At 43.3% G+C, this 24,314-nt stretch overlaps 2 protein-coding genes across 4 annotated transcripts in view; one reads left to right on the top strand and one right to left on the bottom strand.

The window, feature by feature from the left end:
- Window positions 1-5,727, top strand: part of homer2 (homer scaffold protein 2) — a 31,894-nt gene extending 26,167 nt beyond the window's left edge. For all 3 annotated transcript variants that reach the window (XM_031728860.2, XM_031728858.2, XM_031728859.2), the window contains exons 7-9: window positions 290-400; window positions 2,170-2,250; window positions 3,788-5,727. In XM_031728860.2, coding sequence (XP_031584720.1) covers window positions 290-400; window positions 2,170-2,250; window positions 3,788-3,976 — 381 coding nt within the window. In that variant the 3' untranslated portion in view covers window positions 3,977-5,727. The remainder of the gene's footprint in view (window positions 1-289; window positions 401-2,169; window positions 2,251-3,787) is intronic.
- A 3,306-nt stretch (window positions 5,728-9,033) lies between these two features.
- Window positions 9,034-24,276, bottom strand: LOC116311666 (WASP homolog-associated protein with actin, membranes and microtubules). The gene is made up of 11 exons (XM_031728857.2): window positions 23,583-24,276; window positions 21,746-21,919; window positions 19,556-19,706; window positions 19,178-19,347; window positions 17,659-17,866; window positions 15,690-15,874; window positions 15,051-15,137; window positions 14,870-14,965; window positions 12,639-13,053; window positions 12,029-12,171; window positions 9,034-10,346 (listed from the first exon to the last, which is right to left on the bottom strand). Exons 1-11 carry the CDS (start codon window positions 24,156-24,158, stop codon window positions 10,191-10,193), a joined length of 2,361 nt encoding a protein of 786 aa, XP_031584717.2. The 5' UTR covers window positions 24,159-24,276; the 3' UTR covers window positions 9,034-10,190.
- Window positions 24,277-24,314: the final 38 nt, after the last annotated feature.

Raw genomic sequence — 24,314 nt, 5'->3', positions numbered from 1 at the left:
GCTTCTGTGTTGCCTGCAGAGTCTCAGTCTGCTAAAAATAGAATCATTTTAGTTTCATAATCAATGTGGGCTGTTCCTGCAGCTGGGCTGGTATGGTAACAGTGTTATTCTCTAACCCTTTCTTTTTTAATTGTTGGTATCAATTTTCAAATTGCTATTATACTCTACAACAAATCCAGGTTTCTGCTTAACAAGGAGGAATATGTTAAAAAAAAACCAATCTGATTAGCTTAAAAAAAACTGCCAAATTTTTCTTTTAACTTTTTTTTCCCCCCATTCTGCGTTTTAGATTGCTGAACTAGAAGCCCAGTGCAATGAAGCCAATCAGGAGAGGCAGAAAAACGCCCAGCTGACTGTTAGGGTAAAGGAGCTGGAGGCTGAGCTACAGGAGAAGGAGCAGGTGAGACTTGCATCACAATGGTCGGTCTGCAGAGCTGCAATGGAGAGTTTGTTTTACAAACTACTTCCAGTGCCACTTTTTTCCCCGAGGAAGTGATTAGGCTTCAATAACAAAATGTTAGATTGTGCTGTGGGACTAAGGGTTTTGCATGGATTGATCTTTTCTTTTTTTGTGTGTGTGTTTATTTTAATCCAAGACAGCTCTTTATATTGCCCCTTTGTCTCAATTTGATTGATCAAACTGTTTTGGGGGTTTTTTTTGTACTGTTAAAAAAATTAAAAATTAATCCACTCTATTCAAACCTGAAAGAAATCACCTTGTGTCTCCTCCATTAATCATCCGTAATCCAAACTAGCTGACTGTCGGCTCAGCGCGGCCTAATGGCGCTGTTCTTTCTAATGAGGGTGAACTCTGTGCGACCACGCGGCATTTTAACCTTTGCTTATTGCTGGTTAAATGCCGTTTTCTGACCGCAGACAAATTAGGACTGACTTCTGCCAATCTGAGAGTCTCGCTGCCCTTTTCAGCAGTGACTGCGTCTCCCTGTCGACGCCAAGAAAGGGAGACGCAATCAGCCACGTGTGAAAACCATAAGTAGGATATGTATACATTTTTATATACTTTGCAGTTGTTCTTATATATGCTTCTGGTTTGGGGTCATCTGTGCATCTGTCTCATGTAGTGCAATATATCTTCAATGCCCTCTCTTTCAATTCAGTGGCAATAACAGCTTTACTGTGTGAAGTCCCATTCAGATCGCCTGAGGTAAAGAGTGTCTGGGATATTCTAGTTTACCACATGGCGGCCAGAGTATTAATAGAACGTATAAATCATTCCTTCGAAGGCGGTATATATTTTACACAACAAGAGGAAGGGAAGTAGTTCAAAGAGCTGGAGCTGAATTTGAAAGATGATGAGCAAAGAATGGCGTCCTTTGGGAGCTCCGGCTTTGCCTTTCTTGTGTATCCTCGATAACGCTGTGAACACCGAGCATGGGGTCTGCAGAGAAAGTCTCCTTGTGTGCACAACATTGCTGCCGCAGGCGGCCCATAGAGGCTCACCTGCACAGTGACTCACCCCCTCCCTGTCTAGAAATCCACATCCTCATCTCCTCAAATTTAAAAGTGTGCCTATGAATTATTAAGAGTTGACTGTGGTGACCCCTGTGCTGGCCAGCGGTGAACTAACAGAACAAAGCCGCTGCAGGTAACTACAAAGACTCGAGCAATTATTACTTGGCGAAGATGTGCTCGAAGCGGTAACAGATGCCGTGAAGCCGCATAGTGTTTTGCTTAAAGCAGGGAGGAGGTTTTCAGAGCAATAACTGAGATGTTTACCTGAGAAGGACACAGAGGCATGATCACAAGGCTATCTCTTGATCTTGATGTCCTTTTTGCCTTCTTTGTATCACTTTGACCTTTTTTCACTTTTTGTAGTTGGCTTATTTACAAAGGATGGTGCACCTTAATTAGCACTGACATAAAATCATAACTGTAATTATGTTCCAGGGTTAGTGCTGGGCATCACACTTTTTTTTTTTTTCCTTCGTTTTTTTTGGCAAGCAGTTAATTACTGGCTTAGATGTCCTATTTTATCTGGGTGCTGTTCTTATCAATCCATCTACATACTTTTATACAAAAAAGCAATTAAGAATGATTTATTTTAAATTTCAAAGGTCCTTTAGCTAAATAACTTAGATTGTTCCTAAGACCCTGACTGACATCGGAATCGCTGGATTTTACATTTTTTATTATTAACATTATTCCCAGGAGCTGGAGAACTTGAGGAAGCAGGCAGAGATAATCCCTCAGCTCATGTCGGAGTGTGAGAGCATCACTTCGAAACTGCAGGTACGTTCAAAAGCACCCGGCACAAGCCCTACTTTTTACCCCCCCCTCAGGTGTGATTTACTGCAGAGTACAGAGACCAGGCTGAGAGCTGTCTAGACCTAACACACACGTGAGGACACGATGGCTATCACAGCGAGCTAACACTCAGGCTCTGAGGCGTAAGCAGCGCTTTCAGATGGAGGTAGACAATAAGAGTTGCTATTCATCATTCTGCCTGAGGGCTGGTGACACAACATTCCTATCACGTGTCTCACTAACGCACATTGTCGTCGTTACTGTATCTAATAATAAAGGTCTGTCCCCAGTACAACGCAGAGAGGATTATTGCCTCTTTGAAAAGGGTTCTTTTTTTTTTTTTTTCCTCTTCAGTGGAACAGAGATATGTCTCTGTCACAGCTTATTAGTTTCCTGCTGGTGCAGATTTGATCTGTTTTTGCTATAAAAACAGCTGAAGTAGTTTGAGGGCTCTGCTCAAAGCTTTAATGATCAGCTCTTATAACATTTCTGTAGGTGTGTGGGTTGTGCCTGTGAGAAACCTCACGTCTTCTTTGTAACAAAGGGCACCTGTTCTTCAAAGCTGAATAATATCAGACTTTCTGTAGAACCAGAAGAGCCAGGCTCTTTGGATCACCGTGTGTCCTGTTAGTGCCAAGTCTGACATGAGCTGCATTGATACTGACGCTCATGTCGCCCTGTGCTGACTGACTCAGATCGGGATTTTTATCGTCCAAGCTGTCAGTGCATGTGCTGCCATTTCAATCTGGGCATGGAGTGATGAATAAAACCAACAGTGGCATGCCTGAAGTTCTTGTGCTTTACAACGCTCGACGGCATGGTTTGTCTCTGCAGCAGCCAGCTGGGTGAAAGACAACAAAAATGGCTCAAACCGGAGTTTATCTAACCAGTTATCCAAACTGAGAAGAGGCATAGACGATGGGGTTTCTCCAATACCTTTTGTCCATCTATGGAGCCTAAAGCTGAAGCTGACTCCATTTAGACAGAAATGCTGTAAAAAAATTCTCTTTGCTGGTGCAGAGTTTATGCTTTAAAAAAAACAATTTAAATAAGTCTACCTATTCTACCCCTGTGTTTGTGGTTACGGCTGCCCTCTATTTAAAGATGACAGCCCTCATGGAGATCAGGTTTCAGGAGTCAGCTGGAACATAGTCATGCAGGCGCAACACCCTTTTAGCACTCCTATTTTAAACCCCTCCCTTCATTGCTATCTTCAGCATTATTAATGTGTCACTCGTGTTGCCTGTTAGTCTGAAAGATTCACTTTCATGTCCCATTCACACATGCAAACACGTGTCTTTCACATAAATATGTTTTCCCATCACTTTGTCCCAACCTACAGCAAGTGGATCTCTTTCTTTGTGTAACTGTACCTGCACATGTAACATGGGAAGGCTTTTGTTTGTTACTGCAAGTGAAAAGCTCTTGCTCATTTCTGCTCAAACACACACAACAAACCAGCTGTTCTGATACATCAAATGTTAACATTAATGTTAATGTTTTCCCCGACATCTTTTCACAGGCTGCAGAGACAAGAAACAAGGAGCTGGAGGGGAGAATAGAGGGTCTTCAACTGGACATAAACGACAGCCGACAAAAGCAAGGAAACATGAAGATCGAGCTGAAGAAGTTGATGAATGTTCTAGATGGAAAGCTAGATGAGCTGCAAGAGTTCAGGCAGGGGCTCTCTAAGCTGGGTGCTGATAACTGAGGAAAAGTAGCACTGAGCTAAAAGGGTCGGAGGTCAGGTACGAAGGATTCACTACAGGGCAGAAACTGTGTGGCACCTATTCCCCCAAGGTGACGTCCACACAGACAATTCAGCTTTGGCTTCTAATAAACACTACCTTGTGAGAAAGAGATGTTTTTGAGAGAGGGAGAGAGAGACTGGCAGACTAAAAGGAGGGAGGAAGGCCAGTGCACTCCACCAAATGGCTCGATTTCGTGTGCTGGCATTGCAAAACTAAATCAAGAGTCACACTTTGAGCTTACTTAACCGTTTCTGTGGGGGAAAACAGGTTTAAAAAGCCGGTGGTGGGTTCTTAGATTCTGTCCATCTGTCTTTCTTCTGTTTTGTTTTTTTTTCCTGAAGGCAGCACTTCTGCACAAGGAAGTCTGAGCTTAGAGTAGAAGAGGGGACTTAAAGGGCTAAAACGAACAACAGAGACAATGCTGCTCAGCATCACTCAAGTAATAATTGGTGTTAATCTTTGTGTCCCGCTCGAGAATTAGAGATGAAATCTTTGTACAGGCTGTCCTCGCTGTTGCCTCTCTTCTATCTCAGGTGTGTTCGAAGACAGTTTGTACTTATTAGATTATATGCACATATGTGATAAATGGCCGTGACACAAAGTGCCTCCAGGTGAGCTTAAACCTACCTGGTGAGGAGAACTGGCCAATCCATGACCATCACCATAATAACAACTTTCTTTTTTTCTTTTTTTTTTTCTTTTTTGTTGAGAAAACCTGAAGATACATTAAAATTCTTGCTAATAAACTCAGATGAAAACGGAGACAAGCATGCACACCCCGAGGACTTTAATGAGATGAGAAGCGTAAATGATGAAAGCCACGTTTAAAAATAAATAAATAAAATAAAAATAAGAGCCTTCAGCTGACTTTATCAACTCTTTTATGTAAACACTTTTTTGATTGGATTAAAGAAGGAAAACACTTACTTTTCCCGGGAGCTTTCCTTCCAGAACATCCAGAATAATATTGGGAACCCCGTATAGCCATGAGTGTAGTGTTTAAAGGACTTTGTGTGTGCGCGCAGTAGTATTGCTCATTTGCAGAACAAAGACGTCTCAGAGGCTCTCGATGTGCTTCCTACACACTCGGTTTTTGTTATGGTGGTGGTTATTTTTGGGTGAGGGGACTCGGTGCTGCTCGATGGGTGGATGATGTGAAAGTGTACTTCACTTTAGATGGCATGGGGCTTTTCACTAAAAACCTGTCAAAATTTTGTTTTGTTTCGTTTTTTGCAAGGGGGGGATGTTTTATGCATTTATTTATTTTTGGTGCCTCTCTACAACTAGCATTTCTAGAACGTAAGAAGTAAATCAACCTTAACCTAGTGTGTCCACGGGTGTACGATAACCTATTAAAGAAGTCAGGTTTTCAGGATGGCGCCACAGCTGCTTCGAGGAAGTCCATGTCGAAACTTGCTCCATTTGAAATCAAAGGCACATGTTGTAGTGACATATTTACTCTGTAATACTAAGTCTTTATTTTTCATCACTGTTTTGATCTTGTCTTAAAGTTGAGATATCGAATGAAGGGATTTTTTTTTTTTCTGCTTTTTTCTCTTTCTGTTTTGCCCTCCTGTTTGTAACTCACCTGAATCTGGATTACACAATGTATGATCCTTCCTTTTGAACCGATGCCTCTTGTGCACTTTTGTGATTCCTGTTCAATATTGTACAATAGAACTGACAATTGGTAAAATTTAGTTTAATTACACTGCTGAGTTAGTGTCTTTTCTGTAGGGGGATACATTTTTGGAAAGGGCTCCACAGAGAGAGGATGGGAGGTTTCCCTAATACCTACTTAGCTGCATATTAGTGCTGTGGGTTCTGTGTAGGAAACTTAAAAAAAAAAAAAAAAGCTTACAAACACGCTGCCTGACATTTTAAAAGTCTTGAGGCATTTTTTCTGGACGAGAAACACAGAGGAGGTGGAATGAACCTACAGTGCCAGAGCTGAAACCCGTCAAGCACAGAAGCTCCGCCACCGCACGATTTACATACCACTAAATATAGCTGTAATCCACGCATAAGCAAAGCAGATGAGGTGGGATTCAATCAGTCAATGATGTATCAATTTCTGAGGTTAGAACAAATAAAGCACATAAAGATAAAAGCTGGTTTGAGGACTGATGGAAAACACCTTAAACATCCTCTGAGCTCAGAGAAAATAACTGCAGTAGTGGATCAGAGGACACGTTGCCTTGGCAACTTAATCCTACTGACTTTTATTTTTCTTGTGTAAATAACTGTGTGAATGATGGACTGAGGGATGTACCAGTTTTACTTGGTTGATTTAAAAAAACAAAAAAACAGACCCTTGGAAACTGGATTCCCTCTTAGAGTCTAATTTGTTTTCACCTTCAGAGATCAGCTGGTTTACAAGGGGGAAATTAATCAATACACAGTTTAAGCACCAAATGATGGGATAATTGACCAATTAATTCAGTCAATTGGAAATTAACTGCTGTAGGACTGCAGCTATGATTTTCACTGCAAATTACTCTATTTTGATGAATCACTTTGTTTATTATATGAAGTATAAAAGGAAAAAGAAGTCCAATCTGTGACGTTTTGAAAAGTTGTCTTTTGTGCAGCCAACAGTGCAGAATCCAAAGACATTTGATCTAGAGTGATTCAAAAAAGAGAAAACTCTTACAACTGAATAACAACATACAGTGAAATTATTTAAATGAGTGACTCTAATGTGGAGACTCCTCATTTTTAGAATTGTTTTTGGTTCTGAGTTTAGTAAAGTTCAGACAGCTGTGGAAACACTGTAAATGATAGTTAACAGCACAGACACGTTATTCAATGCACTTTCCTAGTACCAGGTTGGACCTTCAAAACGGACTTCATTCTTCATGGAACAGATTCAACAAGGTACTGGAAACATTCCTCAGATATTTTGCTGCATATTGAGTTGACACCATCACACAGTTGCGCAGATTTGTCGGCTGCACATCCATAATGTTCCACAACATCCCAACGGTGCTCTACTGGAGCAAGATCTGGTGACTTTGGAGGCCATTCGGGCACAGTAAACTCATTGTTTTGTTCAAAAAAACAGTTTGAGATGATTTGTGCTTGTTGATGTGGCACATTATGCTGCTAGAAGTAGCCATCAGAAGATGGGTACACAATGCTTATCTGGTACTGAGGGATTTACAGCACCAGCCTGACCCACTGATACGAGGCAGCATTTGTTAAATTGGGGCTCCATGTGAATTCTGCTGCAGAAATCGACACTCATCGGACCAAGCAACTTTTTTTTTTTTTCCATTTCCTGTCATCCAGTTTTAGTGACCCTGTGTGAATTGTAGCCTCAGTTTCTGTTCTCAGCTGGTGGTTGTTGCACCCATTGTGGTCTTCAGCTGCTGTAGCTCATCTGCTTCAAGCTTTGATGTCTTGTGCACTCAGAGAAGCTCTTCTGCGTAGTGGTGAGTGTTTATTTGAGGTCCTGCTGCTTTCCTATTAGCTCAAAGCAGTCTGTCCATTCTCCTCCAACCTCGGACATCAATGAGGCATTTTCGCCAAGGGAACTGTCGCTCATGATTTCAGCACTTTGTCTTTTTTTCACACCATCCTCTGTAAACCCGAGAGATGGCCGAACAAGAGTGCTACTTTCAAAGTCACTTTCTTCTTCATTCTGAGGCTCAGTGTGAACTTCACCAGGCTGTCCTGGCCATGTCTGGATGTCTAAAGGCTTTGAGCCATGGCTTTGAACCATGCGACTGGCCAATTAGATACAGTATTTGTAATAATGAGCATTTGAACAGGTGTGCCTAACAAAGTGGCCAGTGAATGTATCTTAAGTTAAACCAAAAAAATGGTGTGGTGAACATTTTTAACTGTTTTACTAATTTTATGAACCATTATTTTTTTTTTTTTTTTTTAATTATTGTCACATGAATACACATGAATGTCCTCGAGGTCAACAGATGGGTTCCCAGACTGTTTGCAGCCTTACTGAACACCTGAACACTGTCAGCCAGAGTAACAAACTACTCAATGGACCGCCATGAAATTAGGAAATCTGGGCAGGTATTCATGACCACTTTAGGATGAACCTAAGTCACCCTTCTGTCTTTTTGTCTGGCGCCACCAGCAGGTCACCATTTTGATTATTTTTGCCATTATGACCATATATCTGACACGCATACTGATAATGATCTGCTAAATGTCAGCACTGCTTTAAAGTTTCAACTCTGGATCTCATTACACACAATTAGGGCTTAAATACCAATTTAAAAAAATAAATAAAGGTGAAAGGTGAAAAAAAAAATGTACTTCTGCTCAACTTTCAGCCTCACTGCCGATCGATACTGGTAGAGCAGAAACGGCCTCTCGTTCTCTCTGCTGTTCATCGCTGTCTGACTCTCAGCTCTCATTGTGTGACTGGTGACGAGTGGGCGAGTTGGTGAAACATCATTAAGAGACTATGCTGCTCTGTACATGTGAGCGAGAGAGAGAGCAAGAGAGCGATATGGCACTGCAGGCCACTACCGCTGACACTTCTTGTTGCCATAGTAACAGGCTGCTGAAATTTCTGTTTATGCTGGATGGAGGTGTTCGTCTAAATACCCCCGTGTGCGCCTTCCCTCCCACCCCGAGGTGCGTGACCCGTCTTCCACCTGAATCGCGTGGATGTTGCCAACAGATTGCACACAGAGACTGACAGCAGCGCCGCAAAAACGGCCGCTTCTCTTAAGTACACAGAGCTGAATAAACTCAATCACAGCTGGCTGGGGATGTCTGAGCTGTCACTGCAGGAGACAGATGTGTGAGAGCGAGGGCTGCCAGGATGGATATTACTTTGTGACTCATCGCTGTGGGCTTCATCCACCAAAGCCCACTCGCCGGGGGTTCACCGGTGCAGGTCTGATGTGACTTTTTTAAAGAACGAGGGCCCGGGCACAGGTAACCCTTTGGAGATCGGGGGACAGCGTGAGCAAAGCAAGTGGCAAAGAGCTCAGATGAATGTATGTGAATGAAAGTGAGGGGGAAAAAAGGAACGCCAACGTTCGATGACGACCTGATGTCTCTTAGTTTATTATTAAAACACAGCAGTGCAGGTATCTGTCTCAAACATCATTAACTCATAAAACTAGAAATAAATTCATCCTGTAAAGCATTTAATGCTGCTATCACACAGTTTAACTGTTTGACAGGTTCAGGTAAGGAACACTTGTAAAGATTGAGGAGGGAAAAACCCCCAAACTAAAGCAATGCGCTGTCACAGGTTGAAAGGTCATTTTGCCTTAATCAACAGGAACCTTTCCCCCTTTTTCCTTTTCTTTAGATCACACAGTGATTACAGATTGGGATGTGTAATTAATTACGTAACTTTTTTTTAATCCATTAGTTAAATTAAAGCCTAATATTCTCAATTTGTCTCTGTATTTCATTTCGAAAGTGCCCTTTGATTAATCCTAAAGCGTTCCCAAAATTCTGACACGAGAAGGGGAAAATAGCGGTCAGCGTGAGACGGCCTGCAACGCAAACAACGACAAAGACTTCAGACACGCAGGCTGTGAATAATTAACAGCGCTGCCTTCGCGTGGCTGTAGCCTTACTGGGGTTAGGTTAAATAAACAATTGTTCAAATTTAATTACATTCAAAATGATGAGATCAGACCGGGCGGTGCGAGCGAAACGACAATTTGCGTAGTGTTGTCTTCACCGCCCGCAGCACAAGCTCCCACCCCACTCCCCCCCCACTCCCCCCCCTGCTGTGTGACACTGTCACAAAAGGCCTTCGGGCACAGATTTGGGAGAAATTCAATCATTAGAGGAGCGTTAAAAACAAAGCGGCTCATTCGCTCTCACTGGGATTTCTGAAAATTGGAAAGTGTTTTAGAGGAGACTAAGTCCTGATTCTGCCGCTCGCTGGTTAGTTGCAGTGTTGGATGTATTACACCGTTTCAGGGCTACTTTAAAAACAAAACAAAAGCACACGCACATACACACACAAAAGGGATTAAATGTGCAACAACTTCAACAAACTGCAACGTTGAAGTCTGAGGAGGCGTAATCCTGTTCTTGTCAAAGAAGCAGCTTTTTTTTTCTTGTTTTCGGATGGAAAATTGGCAACGATGAGCTGAAGCTCGTAACTGTGAGGAAGACGGAGCGGGGCTAACGTAAGACAGCAGCTTCATCGGCGCGAGTGCGCACGCATTCTCAGCTATCCCAGTCTGCACTGCGTCCCTCTTCGTCCCCTCTGTCGTCCTCGTCCGAATCAGCCGCTACCTTCTTCATCCTCATCATGGCGGCCTTGATGCTGCGCTCAAGCTCGTTGTCTCCGCCGCTCGGGACTTCTCCTCGTGCAGGAACCACCTATGCAACGGCAAAGAAATACAGTTCACATTTTAAGTTACCGCCTGCTGTGAAATCTGTAATCAGTACTAACATTATAGTAGAGAGCTACATAGCAATGACCCTGTTGGGATAACACCCGACCCTGGAACTAGAACAGCTAAATGTATTCTAGTCTGTTATAGCATAGGTTTTTACATATGCATAACTGTGGCTCCATGGTGCAGCAGTTTAGCACATTTGTCTAATATGTGAAAGATCCCTGGGTCGAGACCAGAAGGAGACACAGATCCAGCCTCAGGGGGTCACAAGCGAGTGTACTCCCTGTGCTGGACCCAAGCCTGGATAAATGGAAGGATTGCATCAGGAAGGGCGTGTGGTGTCAAATCTGTGCCAAATCAAATATGTGGCTCCATCCGCTGTGGTGGCTCCTCGGGAAATAAGGGAAGAGCCTAAAGTATGTTGCATGTAAAATGGCCTGTATTTGTACAGCGCTTTTACTAGTCCCTAAGGACCCCAAAGCGCTTTACACAACCAGTCATCCACCCATTCACACACACATTCACACACTGGTGATGGCAAGCTACATTGTAGCCACAGCCACCCTGGGGCGCACTGACAGAGGCGAGGCTGCCGGACCCACCGGGCCCTCTGACCACCACCAGTAGGCAACGGGTGAAGTGTCTTGCCCAAGGACACAATGACCGAGACTGTCGAAGCCGGGGCTCGAACCGGCAACCTTCCGATTACAAGGCGAACTCCCAACTCTTGAGCCACGATGTATACTTGTGAAAGCTGATTCTGTTGATCTGCATTGTAGGGTTTGCGGTGGTTGAAGCGCTGGCTGAAGAGGTCACTTGGGTAACATCGTCCACATCCACAGAATCAACATTCTGGGCTTGTAAAGGAGACGTCTGCATTCTCATAAAATAAAAAAGGAATTTACACACACAACCTGTGAACAGCTTCATCGACCATTTGTTTAAAATTAGAAGCAAAATACCCCATTTTAAATTTATTAGCACTGTTCAATAATTCACTCCTTTGCTGCACTAAAAACGAATCCACATGGGGGAGCTGTTTGCTGTGCACAAGAGTGCACTTGTGAAGTTTCCATACAGCATGTCTCCTTCTTTAAAAAATTAGGATGTGAACGGCTTTTTGTGACAGCTCCTATAGCTTAACTACCTCATGAATGTGTTCCTCGCCATTAATAGTCGGTCAGTGAAAACAAATATTGTACACTGAGAGCAAACAAGGTTTAATTCATGTGATCCGCGTCCACAGCAAACAGCTCAGCAAAACTACCGATGGTCCTTAGTGAAAATGAAACTCCTTAAAACGTGTCACATTTACCTAAACACCGATGATCGCAGATTACACAAACACAAATAAATTGTGCATTTGTTAGGTAGCATTTTCACATGCAGATTAATTCTTTAGTAAGGACTGATATTTGACATTTGGAAGGGGGTTTTTTTTGGAGGGGGGGGTTGACACAAACTGAGCCACACTGGCTATTTTTCCACAGGTGAATAACCAACTTAGTTTATCCAGAGAGCACTGGCTTTCTATGTAATGGTTACGAGCTGTCTAAATCACTCAGTGTGACTTTTCTGTTCGGAAATGTCATCATATTTTTACCAAGTGACACATGCGGTGATGCAATCGTTCTGCAGTAAGCTAACCGATCAACATCTCACCTTCTTCAGGGTGACTCCCTGTCGGATGGCAGACATCAGACTGCTCCTTGCATCCCCAGTGGGGCCCGGCGTGCTGGCCGCGGGGACCTTTCGAAGCTTAATCTGTCCACGCTGTAGTGAAGCCAACACTTCGTCCATGGTTCCTACAAAAATACCAAAGTTAAAGGAGAAAAAGTATTCAAGTGAAGAAGAAGAAGAAGCTACACTGCTGATGAGCTGGTTCTTCCCAGTTCTTAGCCCGCTGTATGAAACATTATTGAAACAGTTTTCTTTGAATGTGCTCCATTTCACATGAGCTCATAAAAATGAAGCTCTGCTGGACGTTACTGTCTCCCTGGAGCAGAGAGCGTACATAAGCAAGACCACTACTGAAGGTAAAATGCCTCCTCTGCCCCTGTGGGAGAAGTTGGGAATTTAGGACAGAACACTATGTGCAGACACACACACACACACACACACACACACACACACACACACACACACACACACACACACACACAACCTTCCCAGCAGCCAAACAAAAATCACGTATCCTGCTCCATTCTTTTATTCTTCATTGGTTTTGTTGGACATGAAGATCTGAACGATACTGCACGTATTTCACCCTCACCTATATTTTGTTTGAGCGTGTTCTTGGCTGGAAAAGGAGGGCCCTCTTTGTCACTCAGAGGCATCGGGGCATCCTCTGATGAGGGCGACACTCGGGGGGGAGGCAGCAGTGGCGGAGGTGGTGGTGGTGGTGGCGGAGGAGGAGGAGGAGGAGGGGGTGGGGCTGTTGGGGGAGGTGGGATGGCCGTGGGAGGAGGCGGCGCAGCGTAGATTTGGACAGGGATGTCTTTCAGCTGCTGCTTTTTGGCTGGTTTCTTGCGCCTTGGTGCGGGTCGGATGGAGGGAGGGGGTCCTTCAGAAGCGGGAGCGGGGCTGAGGCTGATGATGGACATCGGCTGCGAGGGGCACAGGCTTTCTGGAGAAGACGGCGAAGGCCTGGACTGGGGCGCTTTCAGGATGTACTGGCCCGGTCGCCTCTGGAAAAAAAAGAAGAAAAAAAAACATTATTAGCTGAAGCTCATGCATTAATGTTTTGTTTTAAACAGGCACAGCGACTACATGAGATTAAAAAAAGTGATGACAGATGTGCATCAAAGCCCCGCACAGTTAAACACGGATGTAAAAGCTGATCGTTTAAATCAGGGATGTCAAACTCATCTGTTAGTGCAAACTGTCCTGTGATTATAACATTTTTTGTTAATTGACTGAATGTTTTTTTTTTTTTAATTACAGATTTTCTTAGCAGATAGATTCATCTATTTCTTATTTACCTTAGTGTCTGTATAAATGGCTACGGTGGAGGTCTTTATTAGTTTATTAGTTAGCTCTCTTTCATATTTTCCAAAGCTGTCCAATGGGCCACATTGCAGTCTTTGGCAGGACGATTCTGGCCCTCGGGCCTTATGATGACACCCCTGGTTTAAACAAAATAGTCTCACCACAAAGGCTACTCAGTACAAAGGCTACTGGCTTAAAAAGCACCAGTTTCGACTGAAATGCTTAATAATTGTTTTGATTTTCCTGCTCACTATGGAATATACAGATATACTGTCAATAGTGAGCAGAGCATGTAGACGCTCATGAACAAGAGGACACAAGGGAGTGATTTTAAACACATGAATCAGCTGCCTGAAATCTTGTGGGTGTATTTTCGTGCAGGTGGCACGACATCACAGTGTTGGACTTTCTGTGTGTGTTGCAGAGAGAGAATTTCCTGGGGCCAAAAACTTGTTTCGTAGTGACCTTTGACCACCGAGATCCAACATCATTGCTACGTCTTGTTGCCATGATGCCCTGACGCAACCACAAATGGGATTTGAGTCTCCACCTGGAACTGAGCCAGCAACCTTTTGCTAACCATGCACATTTGTTAACCACTACACTACGGAGGCATTAAAAAAAAAAATACCAAGAGAGCGTTAATGTTTTGTCTTAAATAAGCAGGACCATTCATTCAGACACATGAATTAATGGAATGATTTCTTGTAGTTTCTGACCACTCAAAGTGCTTTAAACTACAAGCCTCCATCTTCTTTTTCATACATATTCATGCAGCACTTCATCCTGTGCACATGAGCGCTGCATCTACCGATTTAGAATCATCAGTTAATCTAACATGCATGTCTTTGGACTGCTGGATGAAGACGGATAACCCCGGGAGGTTTGAATCCTTAATCGCCCGCTCTGCTTTTTTCTCGCTGTGAGGCGACGCAACGCCAACCACTGCACCACTGTGCCGCCAAATGATGTAGTCATCATCATTACCCAGTCATTATTACTGATGCAGGGCTCTCTTCCTGGGCTCGTAGCTATTCTAGCAGCACTGAGGTTACTTCAGCTGAATACTAATGCCGTTCTTGATTAGGTGTTGACAATGGCATTGCTAACATGCTACTTTAAGGTAGGGTCTAAGTCTTTTTTAGCAATCAGCACACTGTAAAGGAGAAGCTGATGGAAATGTCATTAGTTATATTTGTATTTAAAGTTAAAACAGAGTCTGACTGTCACACTGAAAATGTCACTGGGTCACTGAAGTTATAAGCCAACAGAGAGCAGTCGTCCACGCACAGTTTGAAGCTCTGGTGTAAGACAGCTCATTACTAACAAGCCCGTCCACAGCGCGCTGTCATCAGGACTTCCTCCGATGCGAGGGGTCGAGTGGCTAATAACTGAGCTTTTATTTTTGAGGTGAACTATTGCATTAAGAGGGTACGATGCAGCATCCCCCTGGGTTTTATTAACTCGGAGAGAGCTGCAGGCGAAGGCAGTGCAGAACGAGTGAGAGCGCCTGACCTCTCTGAAGGATCGTAATCGGCTCAGAGTCTTCTCCCGCTCCTTGTCCACCCACTCTTTCCTCCTCTGCTCCTCCTCCTTCTTCTTCTCTCGTTTCTGCAGACAACAGAGGGAGACACTGAGAGGCACAGGAGAGAAACAGCGGCTTTCATTTGCGGCTCCATCAACCCGGCTCACTTACCAGGTGGACCTGGTGATGCTGGTTGAAGACTATGGAGCTCTGTTTTGCCGCCAGGTGCTTCTGCTCATGTGCATCCGTGCACTGATCCTAAAGAGAGACACAAAACATATTACTTAATCGCTTGAAAATACATTTTAGGCTGTCAGAAATTAGCGACTGTCTGAGCAAACAGTTAAAAAACTTTGAGAAAATGCAACTGCAACACATCCGGATTTTATTAGGAGGCCTTTATTTGTAATTTTCCAATGTCCTTGTTTTTTTTTTTTAACTGCATTCCCTACCTGTGGATTACTGGAAGTAACTATCGAGAGTCTTTAACCAGGCTGCCTTTGCCATTTTTTTGCTCTGAGTAATACTTTTTTTTTTTATCAAATAAGCAAGCAGCCAACAAAAAGAGGAAAACATGCCAAGTGCTTCAATTACTATGTCAGCTAAAAATAAACCAATGTAGTAAAAACATTTTAAAAACTCAGCATTTGGGGACACGAGGCAGGCGGAGATGTGCTTTTGAAGGATCAATACATTTTTCCTTGGACAAAAACCCCCAAAATGCTTGAAAAATACAACTTTTTTTTTTTTTTTTTTTTTAAAGGACCAAAGAATATGAAATGATTTCAAGTCAGCAGCACTCACACACACCTTTTTGTTACGCAGGTAAGCTCGGCGGGCACAGATGTTGCCCCTCTTGGTTTCCAGGGTCTGTAGGCGTCTTTTGAGCTGACTGACAGCTGGAGGGTCTGCTTGATGAATACCTGTGTGGACCATGCTCTGCAGCTCCTCGGGATCCTCGCACACATCATAGTACACCACCTCCTCCTTCAGCTCTGAAACATAAACGCAGCCCTGTCACTCCTACATGTCTTCTGTTTATATGGCATCCTCTCGAGCCGTACGTCAGCTGTCGCGTCCCATCAGACAGCATAACTTAACCAGTGTCATGCCCACTGCTCACGAGCAGCACAGGAAGTTGTCACAGGTAGTGCCAGGGTTACTTTTGTGCCAACTGTAGTTATGCAGCTTACATGCAGTTAAGAAACCTGTTTACTTCCTGTTTAGATGGTAAACTTACATCTGATTAAGAGTAAGCTGCTTAATGTTGGTAAAACTACTGCTAAATTATACAAGCATCTCCTCAGCTGCTTATGAAACATTCTGGGTCTCCTTGGCAACTGCACTAATTACATTATTTGCATTGCAGTAGCTTTCTCCTTATTTGCAGAACATCACATCTTCCTCAGTCCTCCAACTTTTTTTTTCACCAATAACAAATAGCAGAGGGCGCGCTGCTGCTTCTTAGCTAGGAAACTACACCTGAGAGCTGTAAAGGTAAATATGCCCGCAGCCACAGTCACCACAGACACAGATGGCAAGATGCACACACATGCACCTTGGAAGCAAACATGCCACCTCCCGCGAGGAACAATTAGAGAAATATTTACACGAACAAAATACAGCATTTCCCAGAAGGCACCTCTTGTCCACAACACACTGGCTGACAATCCAACACATTATAATGCAGCAGGGAGGGGGGCATTGTGTAATGTGTCATTTTAATCATAACTAACACAGAGTCTGAAGGGTGCTGAATCAGCGCTGTGAGAATTGTAGTGTTGGGATATATCGTAAGATGCGTTTAGAATATTGAGAAATATTAGAGACACACAATAAAAGACGATCATAAACACTTCATGCATGAAAACAAATGGCTTTTAAGGGCCAGTTCACCAAATGAAATAAGGAAAAATACCAACGAGGTTTGCAACATTTTCAGGAAGTTGGAGGAAAATTGCACAGCTGGTAAAGCTAGTATTTAATGTGGAGCTTTTAAAACAAAAGGCCATTATTAGCATTAGTATACTTCCATCTAAAATCTATGGAATATCCTCGAGGACCTTTAAATCTCACTTAAAGGTTCAATGAGACATGTCGTATAAAGCTCTTTGAGCGCTCGGGGAGAGTAGACAAGTACTATATAAGAATCAGACCATTTATCAGGTGCCTTTTTAAAGATGGAATTATTCATTATTATTGAATTATTCATTCAGAAAATTAAGTGGCTTAGCAGGCAAACAAAGAAACAAACACAAAAAGTTCTGAAAATGATCGGGTACAAGGACTGGACTGAAAATGAGTGAAAAACAGCCAATAACCAAAGAAAACCTTTAACCTCCTAAGACCCGAACTCTTCCATGGCATGCATTTTTAATTTCTCTTTGATATTTGGGCATATTGGGACCCGATGAATGTAAAAATTTTTCTTTTGACCTGTTTTTTGTTTCTGAGAAAAATTACATCCACATATGAATATATTTGTTTAAAATTTCGATAGTACAGTGGCAGTATAAAGTCCTTGTGAGTGGATATCAGGCCCTTGTAGAGCAAAATTTAGTATTTTGGTCTAGATGACCCAAAATGTGATGTCCACATATGTGGACGCCAGGTCCTAGGAGGTTAAAAGACCTTCAGAAAGCCTGGGGAACTATTGCTCAAGACTGCTTCAAAAACAAGAAAGTCTGGCTCCATGGAGGCTCAAGACTTTTGCACAACACGTGTATACATACCCAAAATAAATGTGCTGTACAGCACAGCTATGTAAATCTGAGGATACCTTTAATCTGTCGTCTCAGGGTGTCTATCTGAGCCACCAGGAGCTGCTCTTCATTTTTCAGGATTTCAAACTTGGCGTCGTAGAGTTCTAGCTGGGTTTCGTAGAACTGCAGTTCCAGCTGGTCCACAGTGTCCTGCTTCTGGCCGTCCTCAAACGCAGACCTTAAATCGGCCCTCTGGCCTTGGGCTCTCACAGAGAGGTTCTCCAGCTGCAAGGCAACGACAGAAAAATGTTACATCAGCCCCTTTAAAAGGATCATAACGGTCGTTTGTGGAAAAAAAACAAAAAAAACATCAGTCGTTTGTATGCATACAGTGAATACTTTGTGAGGCAAGTGCTACTTTTTGACAGCTCGCTATTTGTCATTGAACATTATGATCAAAATGGGCTTTGCTTTCAGCCACGCTACTGGCAACCCCCCCCCCCCACCCCACACACACACCCACCCAGAAGATAAATCTGGCATAAAAAAAATAAAGCATTTGTGATGGACAGCCTATCTGAAGACAGTTTAATCTCTGCAAGCTTTCATGCTGTGATGAAATGAGCTGAAACCAGCAGCTACCTGCAGCATGTGCATGAGCTTTTGCATTCAAAAGACAGCCTTAAAATGCTCTTAATTATGTCGAACACAAATACACACACTGCTGCAATATGACACAGCTGCCACAGAGACTGAAGCCGTACACTCGCGCAAACATCTGGGATATCCGCAGGCACGCTGGCACGCTCTAAAGAGTCACCGAGCTCTGTTGCCACCAGTGCAAGAGTTTGCGTAGGTGTAGCTCGCTGATCTCGTTACGAACACTCGCACACAGCTGCAGATGTAAAGGCTGGGGTTGATTTCACAGTGACAGATGACGCCAGCGTCCTCAAACCTGACTTTTTCTTTTATTATTTAAAAAGCTTAATGGGATGGGAATGCAGCCGTGTGAAGGTAAAGGTGTTGCGGTTGTTCTCTTTGCTCTTTTCAAGAGCTCAAACGCACAGCATGACCCCCGTGAAGCAGCAAGTGATCCGGTGCCGTACCATCCCAAAAATGCTGTGATCCTGACATGAGAAACATCCTCCCGGTGCAGTCACACATTTGTGTGTAGCTGGCACATTTTGAGCATGCATATATGCACCCAGACACACTCACTTATTCATGCATGCAGGGGGGGTTTTTTTGTGTTTGGGATGGGGGTGTATTGAGGGGATTCTCTATGTTTTCAGAGAAGCTTTATAAATAGATCAAAAGGAACAGAGCAGCCACAGACTCACATCAGACTGGAATACCAAGTGAATGATACATGAGAGTGAGTAGGCACCGTGTCACATCTCTACTGACTTACAACCACTACAAAAGCAGCGTTGGCCTTGGCACGGAAATAAAGACATGAATGATAACTAAAGCCTTACAACTGCGCCACACTCTAGTGAGATGTTACCGAATGTGATGAGTAATTACAGAACCACTGGAAAAGCAGCTGATACTAATGAAAAAAAAGAAAGAAAGAAAGATAAAATGGACACGCACCCTCTCCTTGATGCTGTCTTTCTTGCGGCTGAGGCACATCTCGGTGGCTCTCATGTGCTGCAGGGTTTCTTTGGCCAATAGGAAGCGGAGTTTCTCCAGCCTGGGAGCCGCTGACGCCCAGGCAGCGGGTCCAAAACGACACTTATCCTCTTCCATCTGTTTCACCATACCTGGAAATGTGCACAAGGAGCTGTCATGTATATATAAAGGTTATAATTGTTTCCTTACAAGTGTGAAATGAATCCCATAGCATAATCATATAGGCTTTTCTTTTAAAACCATTTCCTCTGAAAACAATCTTTTTTGGAGGTTTTGATCATTTACACATTTCATAATTAACCGAAACATCCACACAGATATAAACACAGCGACTTATACCAGCCAGAGCCTTTGAAGTCTGTGCAAAGTAGGTGACAGTGATGTCCTGAATCGAGGCGACTGCATCCTCTGCTTTCTTTCTCCACTCCTCCGCCTCCTTTTCCAGAGCTGCAATTCTCTTAGGACCCAATTCCTCAAACTCCAAAGACTTCTGCAGACAACCACAGCAAGCAAAACGGTCTTTACTCAAGGGCTTACGTGTCCATAAGAAGCATGTATTAACTGTGCATTCATGGGAGCTTTATTCATATTTGGATGAGTGTAAAAACAAATTCTGACCTCTCTTTTCCCTCTAAGTGGACATAAATATTTTCCCTACACCACGCTTACTTTTTACATCTCATTCCCCTTGCTTTCTCCCTAATTTCCTGATACTCTTTACGGTCCTATCAAAATAAAGGCTAAAAATTCCCTTAAAAAAAATAATGTTCTTTCACCTACATCACAGAGTTTGAGAACCACATTAGACATAGTGATGCAACAGGTCAGTCTATTCATGAGTGCTGTGTGTGGCTCAGCAATAACAAATGAACCAGTTAAGAGTGAAAAAGACCTTTATGTGATCACTAAAGGACATATAGGTCAGTGCTGTGCAAAAGTCTAGAGCCACCTCTCATTTATTTATATTTTGCTTCCAAGGAGTCAGACTTAGAGAACACCTAACAATGACACATGAATTACTGAAGCATGGACCAGTGTTTACACAGAAGAGACAACTTAGTAAAAAACATTTTATTCATTGTGCTATTAGCTGAAGACTTAGCAGCAGCTCAGCATCATGTACAGTGTGTCCTTAAAAGACTGGGTAAGTGGAGGACAAAAGAAGTGGCAGGTCTAAAATCTGTCGACAGCAGGTAAACAGCATGTGGAAGTCATGTCTTTAAGAAACAGGAATACATCCAGGAAAGTCCTGACACAGGACCTGAGAGATCCTTGTGATGTTTTAGTTGATCCATCTACTGGTCAACGAAGTAAAGAAGCAATTCTTAAGAAAGGGAAACAAGAAGAAAAGGCTGAGGTGTGCCAAATTACATAAGAACTAGACTGACAAATCACTGACAACAGATCTTATGGAGTGATGAACCCAAATTTGACATTTTTGGTTCAAATCACTGTCGGTGAGTGTTTACAGTCATCTGTAAAACACGGTGGAGGCTCCGTCATGGTTCGGGGCTACGTTTCATTCAGGGGTGGTGTTAAAAATAATGGAATTATGAACACAGAAAAGTACCATCACATTTTGGTCCATGTTATCAAGAAAGCGCCTAGTTGGCAACGCCTTCCTTTTTCATCATAACAATGATCCCAAACACACTGCGAGTGCAGTAAAAGTATACCTGGATAGAGAACCATAATAAAACACCATCAGTCACAGACTGGCCTCCCCAGAGCCTGGACCTGAACTTTACTGAAGCAGTGCGGGATCAGCTTGACAGAGAACAGAACAAAAGGCAGCCAACATCCAAAGAAAAGTTTTCAATGTCCTTCAAGAAGCCTGGAGAACTATTCCTGAAGGCTACTTAAAAAAACTACGAGAGTGTTCAGGCTGTGTTGATTAAACTTTGTACAATTCTAACAAGCTTGAAAGTCAATTTTGCCTCACATACTGTATTTTTAGATATGTTTATATGTTTTGATAAATCACAAATGCGGGGGGGGGTGCTGGAGCCTATCCCAGCTGTCATAGGGCGGGACAGGTGTCAGTGGACAGGTCGCCACTCTAACACACAGAGACAGACAACCATTCGCGCTCACATTCACTCCTGCATTCACACCTATGGGCAATTTAGATTAATCAATTAACCTATCCCACGCAAGGAAACCCACGCAAACATGGGGAGAACATGTAAACTCCACACAGAAAGACCCCGGGCTGATGGTGGAATTGAACTCAGGACCTTCTTGCTGTGCGGCAACAGTGCTAACCTGCCTGTTTTGATAAATCACTGCACCTATTTCACATTTTCCTAGCAAAATATAAAGAAATGAGGGGTTGGCTCAAGACTTTTGCACAGTATAGTAAAAAAACACTTTAAAGCATTTTTTCCACTGACAAAGAACACTTTACATTAAACATGTACCATAATCCTCCCTTTTCATTTTCATCAAAATCTTAACTTTCTGATATCAACACTAAGTGCATCCCCTGCATGTTATCGTGTACAACATTCTAACAACGTGTGTATTTACAAGGATGTCCATCTTGTAAAGGCAGGCCAGCTCTCTCATGTCCCTGAAAGGCTGCAGCAGGTACTGGAAGAAAGTTGTGGCGACAGTCGCCAGGTCCTGGTAGGCCTCGTCTTCTTCCTCATAGATGCTGAGCAGCACGACCATCCTGTCAGCACCGCTGTGACTTTGTAGCAGCTGTGAAGATGAAAAAACATAAACACCATGATCCGGGTTTACCCTGAGCCCACAGCTTAGTTTTGCTCTGTATGACTTTTCATACTCAGAATGAACCAATCCAATCCGTGCCGGCTAACATAAGAGTCGATAACTAGGCCTTTCAGAATACAACTTGGGTGGGCTGAAGGTAGACTTGTGAAGACACTTCAAGATGAGGTTGGTGGTTGAACACCACAGGGATTCTTGGACCCGGTTCTCCGATGTTGACCACTGAAGTCAAACAAATTCAGGTCTTAAAAAACATTTTATGTGAGAGTGATGAAAATAGTGATGAAATATTTGGAACTGAGACGTCTTTTTGGTTAAGAAAATGTTAAATCGCTTGGATTCAAAATATGTAAATAGTTGGAAAATCAAGAGTTATCTATGCCCTGACATCTTCCAGCATACAAAGGGAACATGTTTGCTTTAGATATCAAAAACAATCAACACAGCAACACAAGCCTGCATCTGAGACAGCATAAGCAAAAGCTGGATATGATTTCATAAAGGTATCATATACAGCAGATCCGTAACAGTGGTTTATGTAGACATAATACCGACACTGAGTACAGATTCTGATACATTTAATCTACTTGTAGCGGTGCCATCAACAGTTTTTCTTACAGGTCCACTTGCTCATTGTTTCTGTTACCAATTCTTGATCAGAACCTTACATCTGTGTAAGGAAACAAACCAGCACAACAAGGACATTTTCAGCTCAGCGAGCTACATCATGATGCCTGTGGAAACAGGTACAGTGTGGGCATGTAAAAACTCAACTACCATAACTCAGACCACATTATTTTGATAAAAGGACATGATAAGCTTGGAGGCATGCATTCCAGCGATCTCCAGTGGATCTCAAATGGAACTAGATTTCTGCTTCAATGTCCAGCTGACGTATTTTGCTCTTCAAATGCCTCATTGGTCTATTGGCTGTCATTTTACTGCTTTTACTTCCATTTGCATGTGAAACAAACTAAACAGAGCTAAAGGGTCAGGTTGCAGGTTAAAGCAGCAAACAAGAGCAAACAAAGACCAGTGCTGGTGTTGTTGCAACATCTAGAGCCTTGGCTGGAACAGCAGCTGTGGTTTGCTGTGTCATGGTAGACCTGATTTAGGCCCACACCACAACTGAGAGGTGCTAATATGGCAGACTAGACCTTTAAACTTCTTGGGATTAGAGAGCATGCAGTCTTTTCTCATACTTCAGGGAATCATGTTTTTAAGTGCATCTAAGGTGTTGTAAGACTTCTCCTATCAGAGGTGGGGCACCAAGCAGATACAGGGCCAGTGTTGCCGATACCAATGCCAATACTTTTACCCTATAAAATGTAGATTACAAAGGGGAGAGCAGTGTGCCATGATTACTGATTGATTCATCATTAATTTACACATTCTGAACACATTTTAATGACCACTAAATCACTGTGATTTCTGCTTTCCACATTAATTAGTTAACACAACGTGTTTGGAAACTGATTTTCTGGAGACCTGGAATGTAAATGTGCCTGCCTCTAAAACACATTTATTTAACACAATCCAGTAGGCAACATACTGCACTTAGGGAACAGAAAAAGTCTCAGGCCTATCGCGCTGGTATCGATATTAGATCAATCCGCCCACCTCTACGCCTCACCTGTCTCAGGTGACCCTTGGCCCTTGACATCTCCTCCTGCAAGCTCTTCTTTTTGAACTCCTGTAAATTCTCAAAGTACTCCTCAACATCTCGGTCATCCTGTGCGAACAAGGTGTCGAGAACAATCTTCCGTCCGCAGAGGTCAATAGCGGTGCTGAAATACTTCTCGAGTTTCCTACACGGGGTGTCATAGTCCCTCTCGTCGTCATTGTCTGGACCTGATCTCCTACTCAGGAAAAGCAAGTCCCAAATGTTACCCTCTTCAAACTCCGTCAAATCCGGGAAGCAGCCTCCCAGGACGTCGGCCACGCAGGTGAACTGCTGGTGGACGTGCTTCAGATCGCTGACGGAGAAGAGTCCTGCCCAGCTCATCTGAGGGTCGTCGGCGGCAGGCTCGGATTTGCGCTTCTGCCGCTGTAACGTCCGGTTGTGGCAGGTGACGGCGAACTTGCACTCGATGACGTTCCACTGTACGATGAAGCCCAGTTTAAACGCCTCATCTTCCTCAAATATGTTGCTTTTAACGGCCACCCACCCCTCCAGACTGTCTAGTCGCTCACACTCTATGCTGTTCATCTTAAAAAGAGATGTTTCACTCTGGCCCCCGAGAAGCTGCTGGCTCTGTTTACAACGTCCGCCATTTGTCTGACGTCAGTTGCGTTCAACAGCCCCGGAAGTTATCGGTCAATATGAGCTAACGGTTTTACTAACACAGATATCTACCCTTTAAAG

Source organism: Oreochromis aureus, linkage group 1 (genome assembly GCF_013358895.1).
Source record: "Oreochromis aureus strain Israel breed Guangdong linkage group 1, ZZ_aureus, whole genome shotgun sequence".
Lineage (NCBI taxonomy): Eukaryota > Metazoa > Chordata > Actinopteri > Cichliformes > Cichlidae > Oreochromis > Oreochromis aureus.
This window is presented reverse-complemented; position numbering and strand designations above follow the sequence as displayed.

Bases quoted from the DNA above. Each gene is read 5' to 3' on its own strand.
- LOC116311666 (XM_031728857.2), bottom strand. From the start codon at position 24,158: ATGAACAGCATAGAGTGTGAGCGACTAGACAGTCTGGAGGGGTGGGTG. The intron at 17,867-19,177 runs GTGCGTGTCCAT...GTTGCCTTGCAG, and splicing joins AAGACAGCATCAAGGAGAGG to CTGGAGAACCTCTCTGTGAG. The intron at 15,138-15,689 runs GTGTGTGTGAGT...GTCTCTCTTTAG, and splicing joins CTTACCTGCGTAACAAAAAG to GATCAGTGCACGGATGCACA.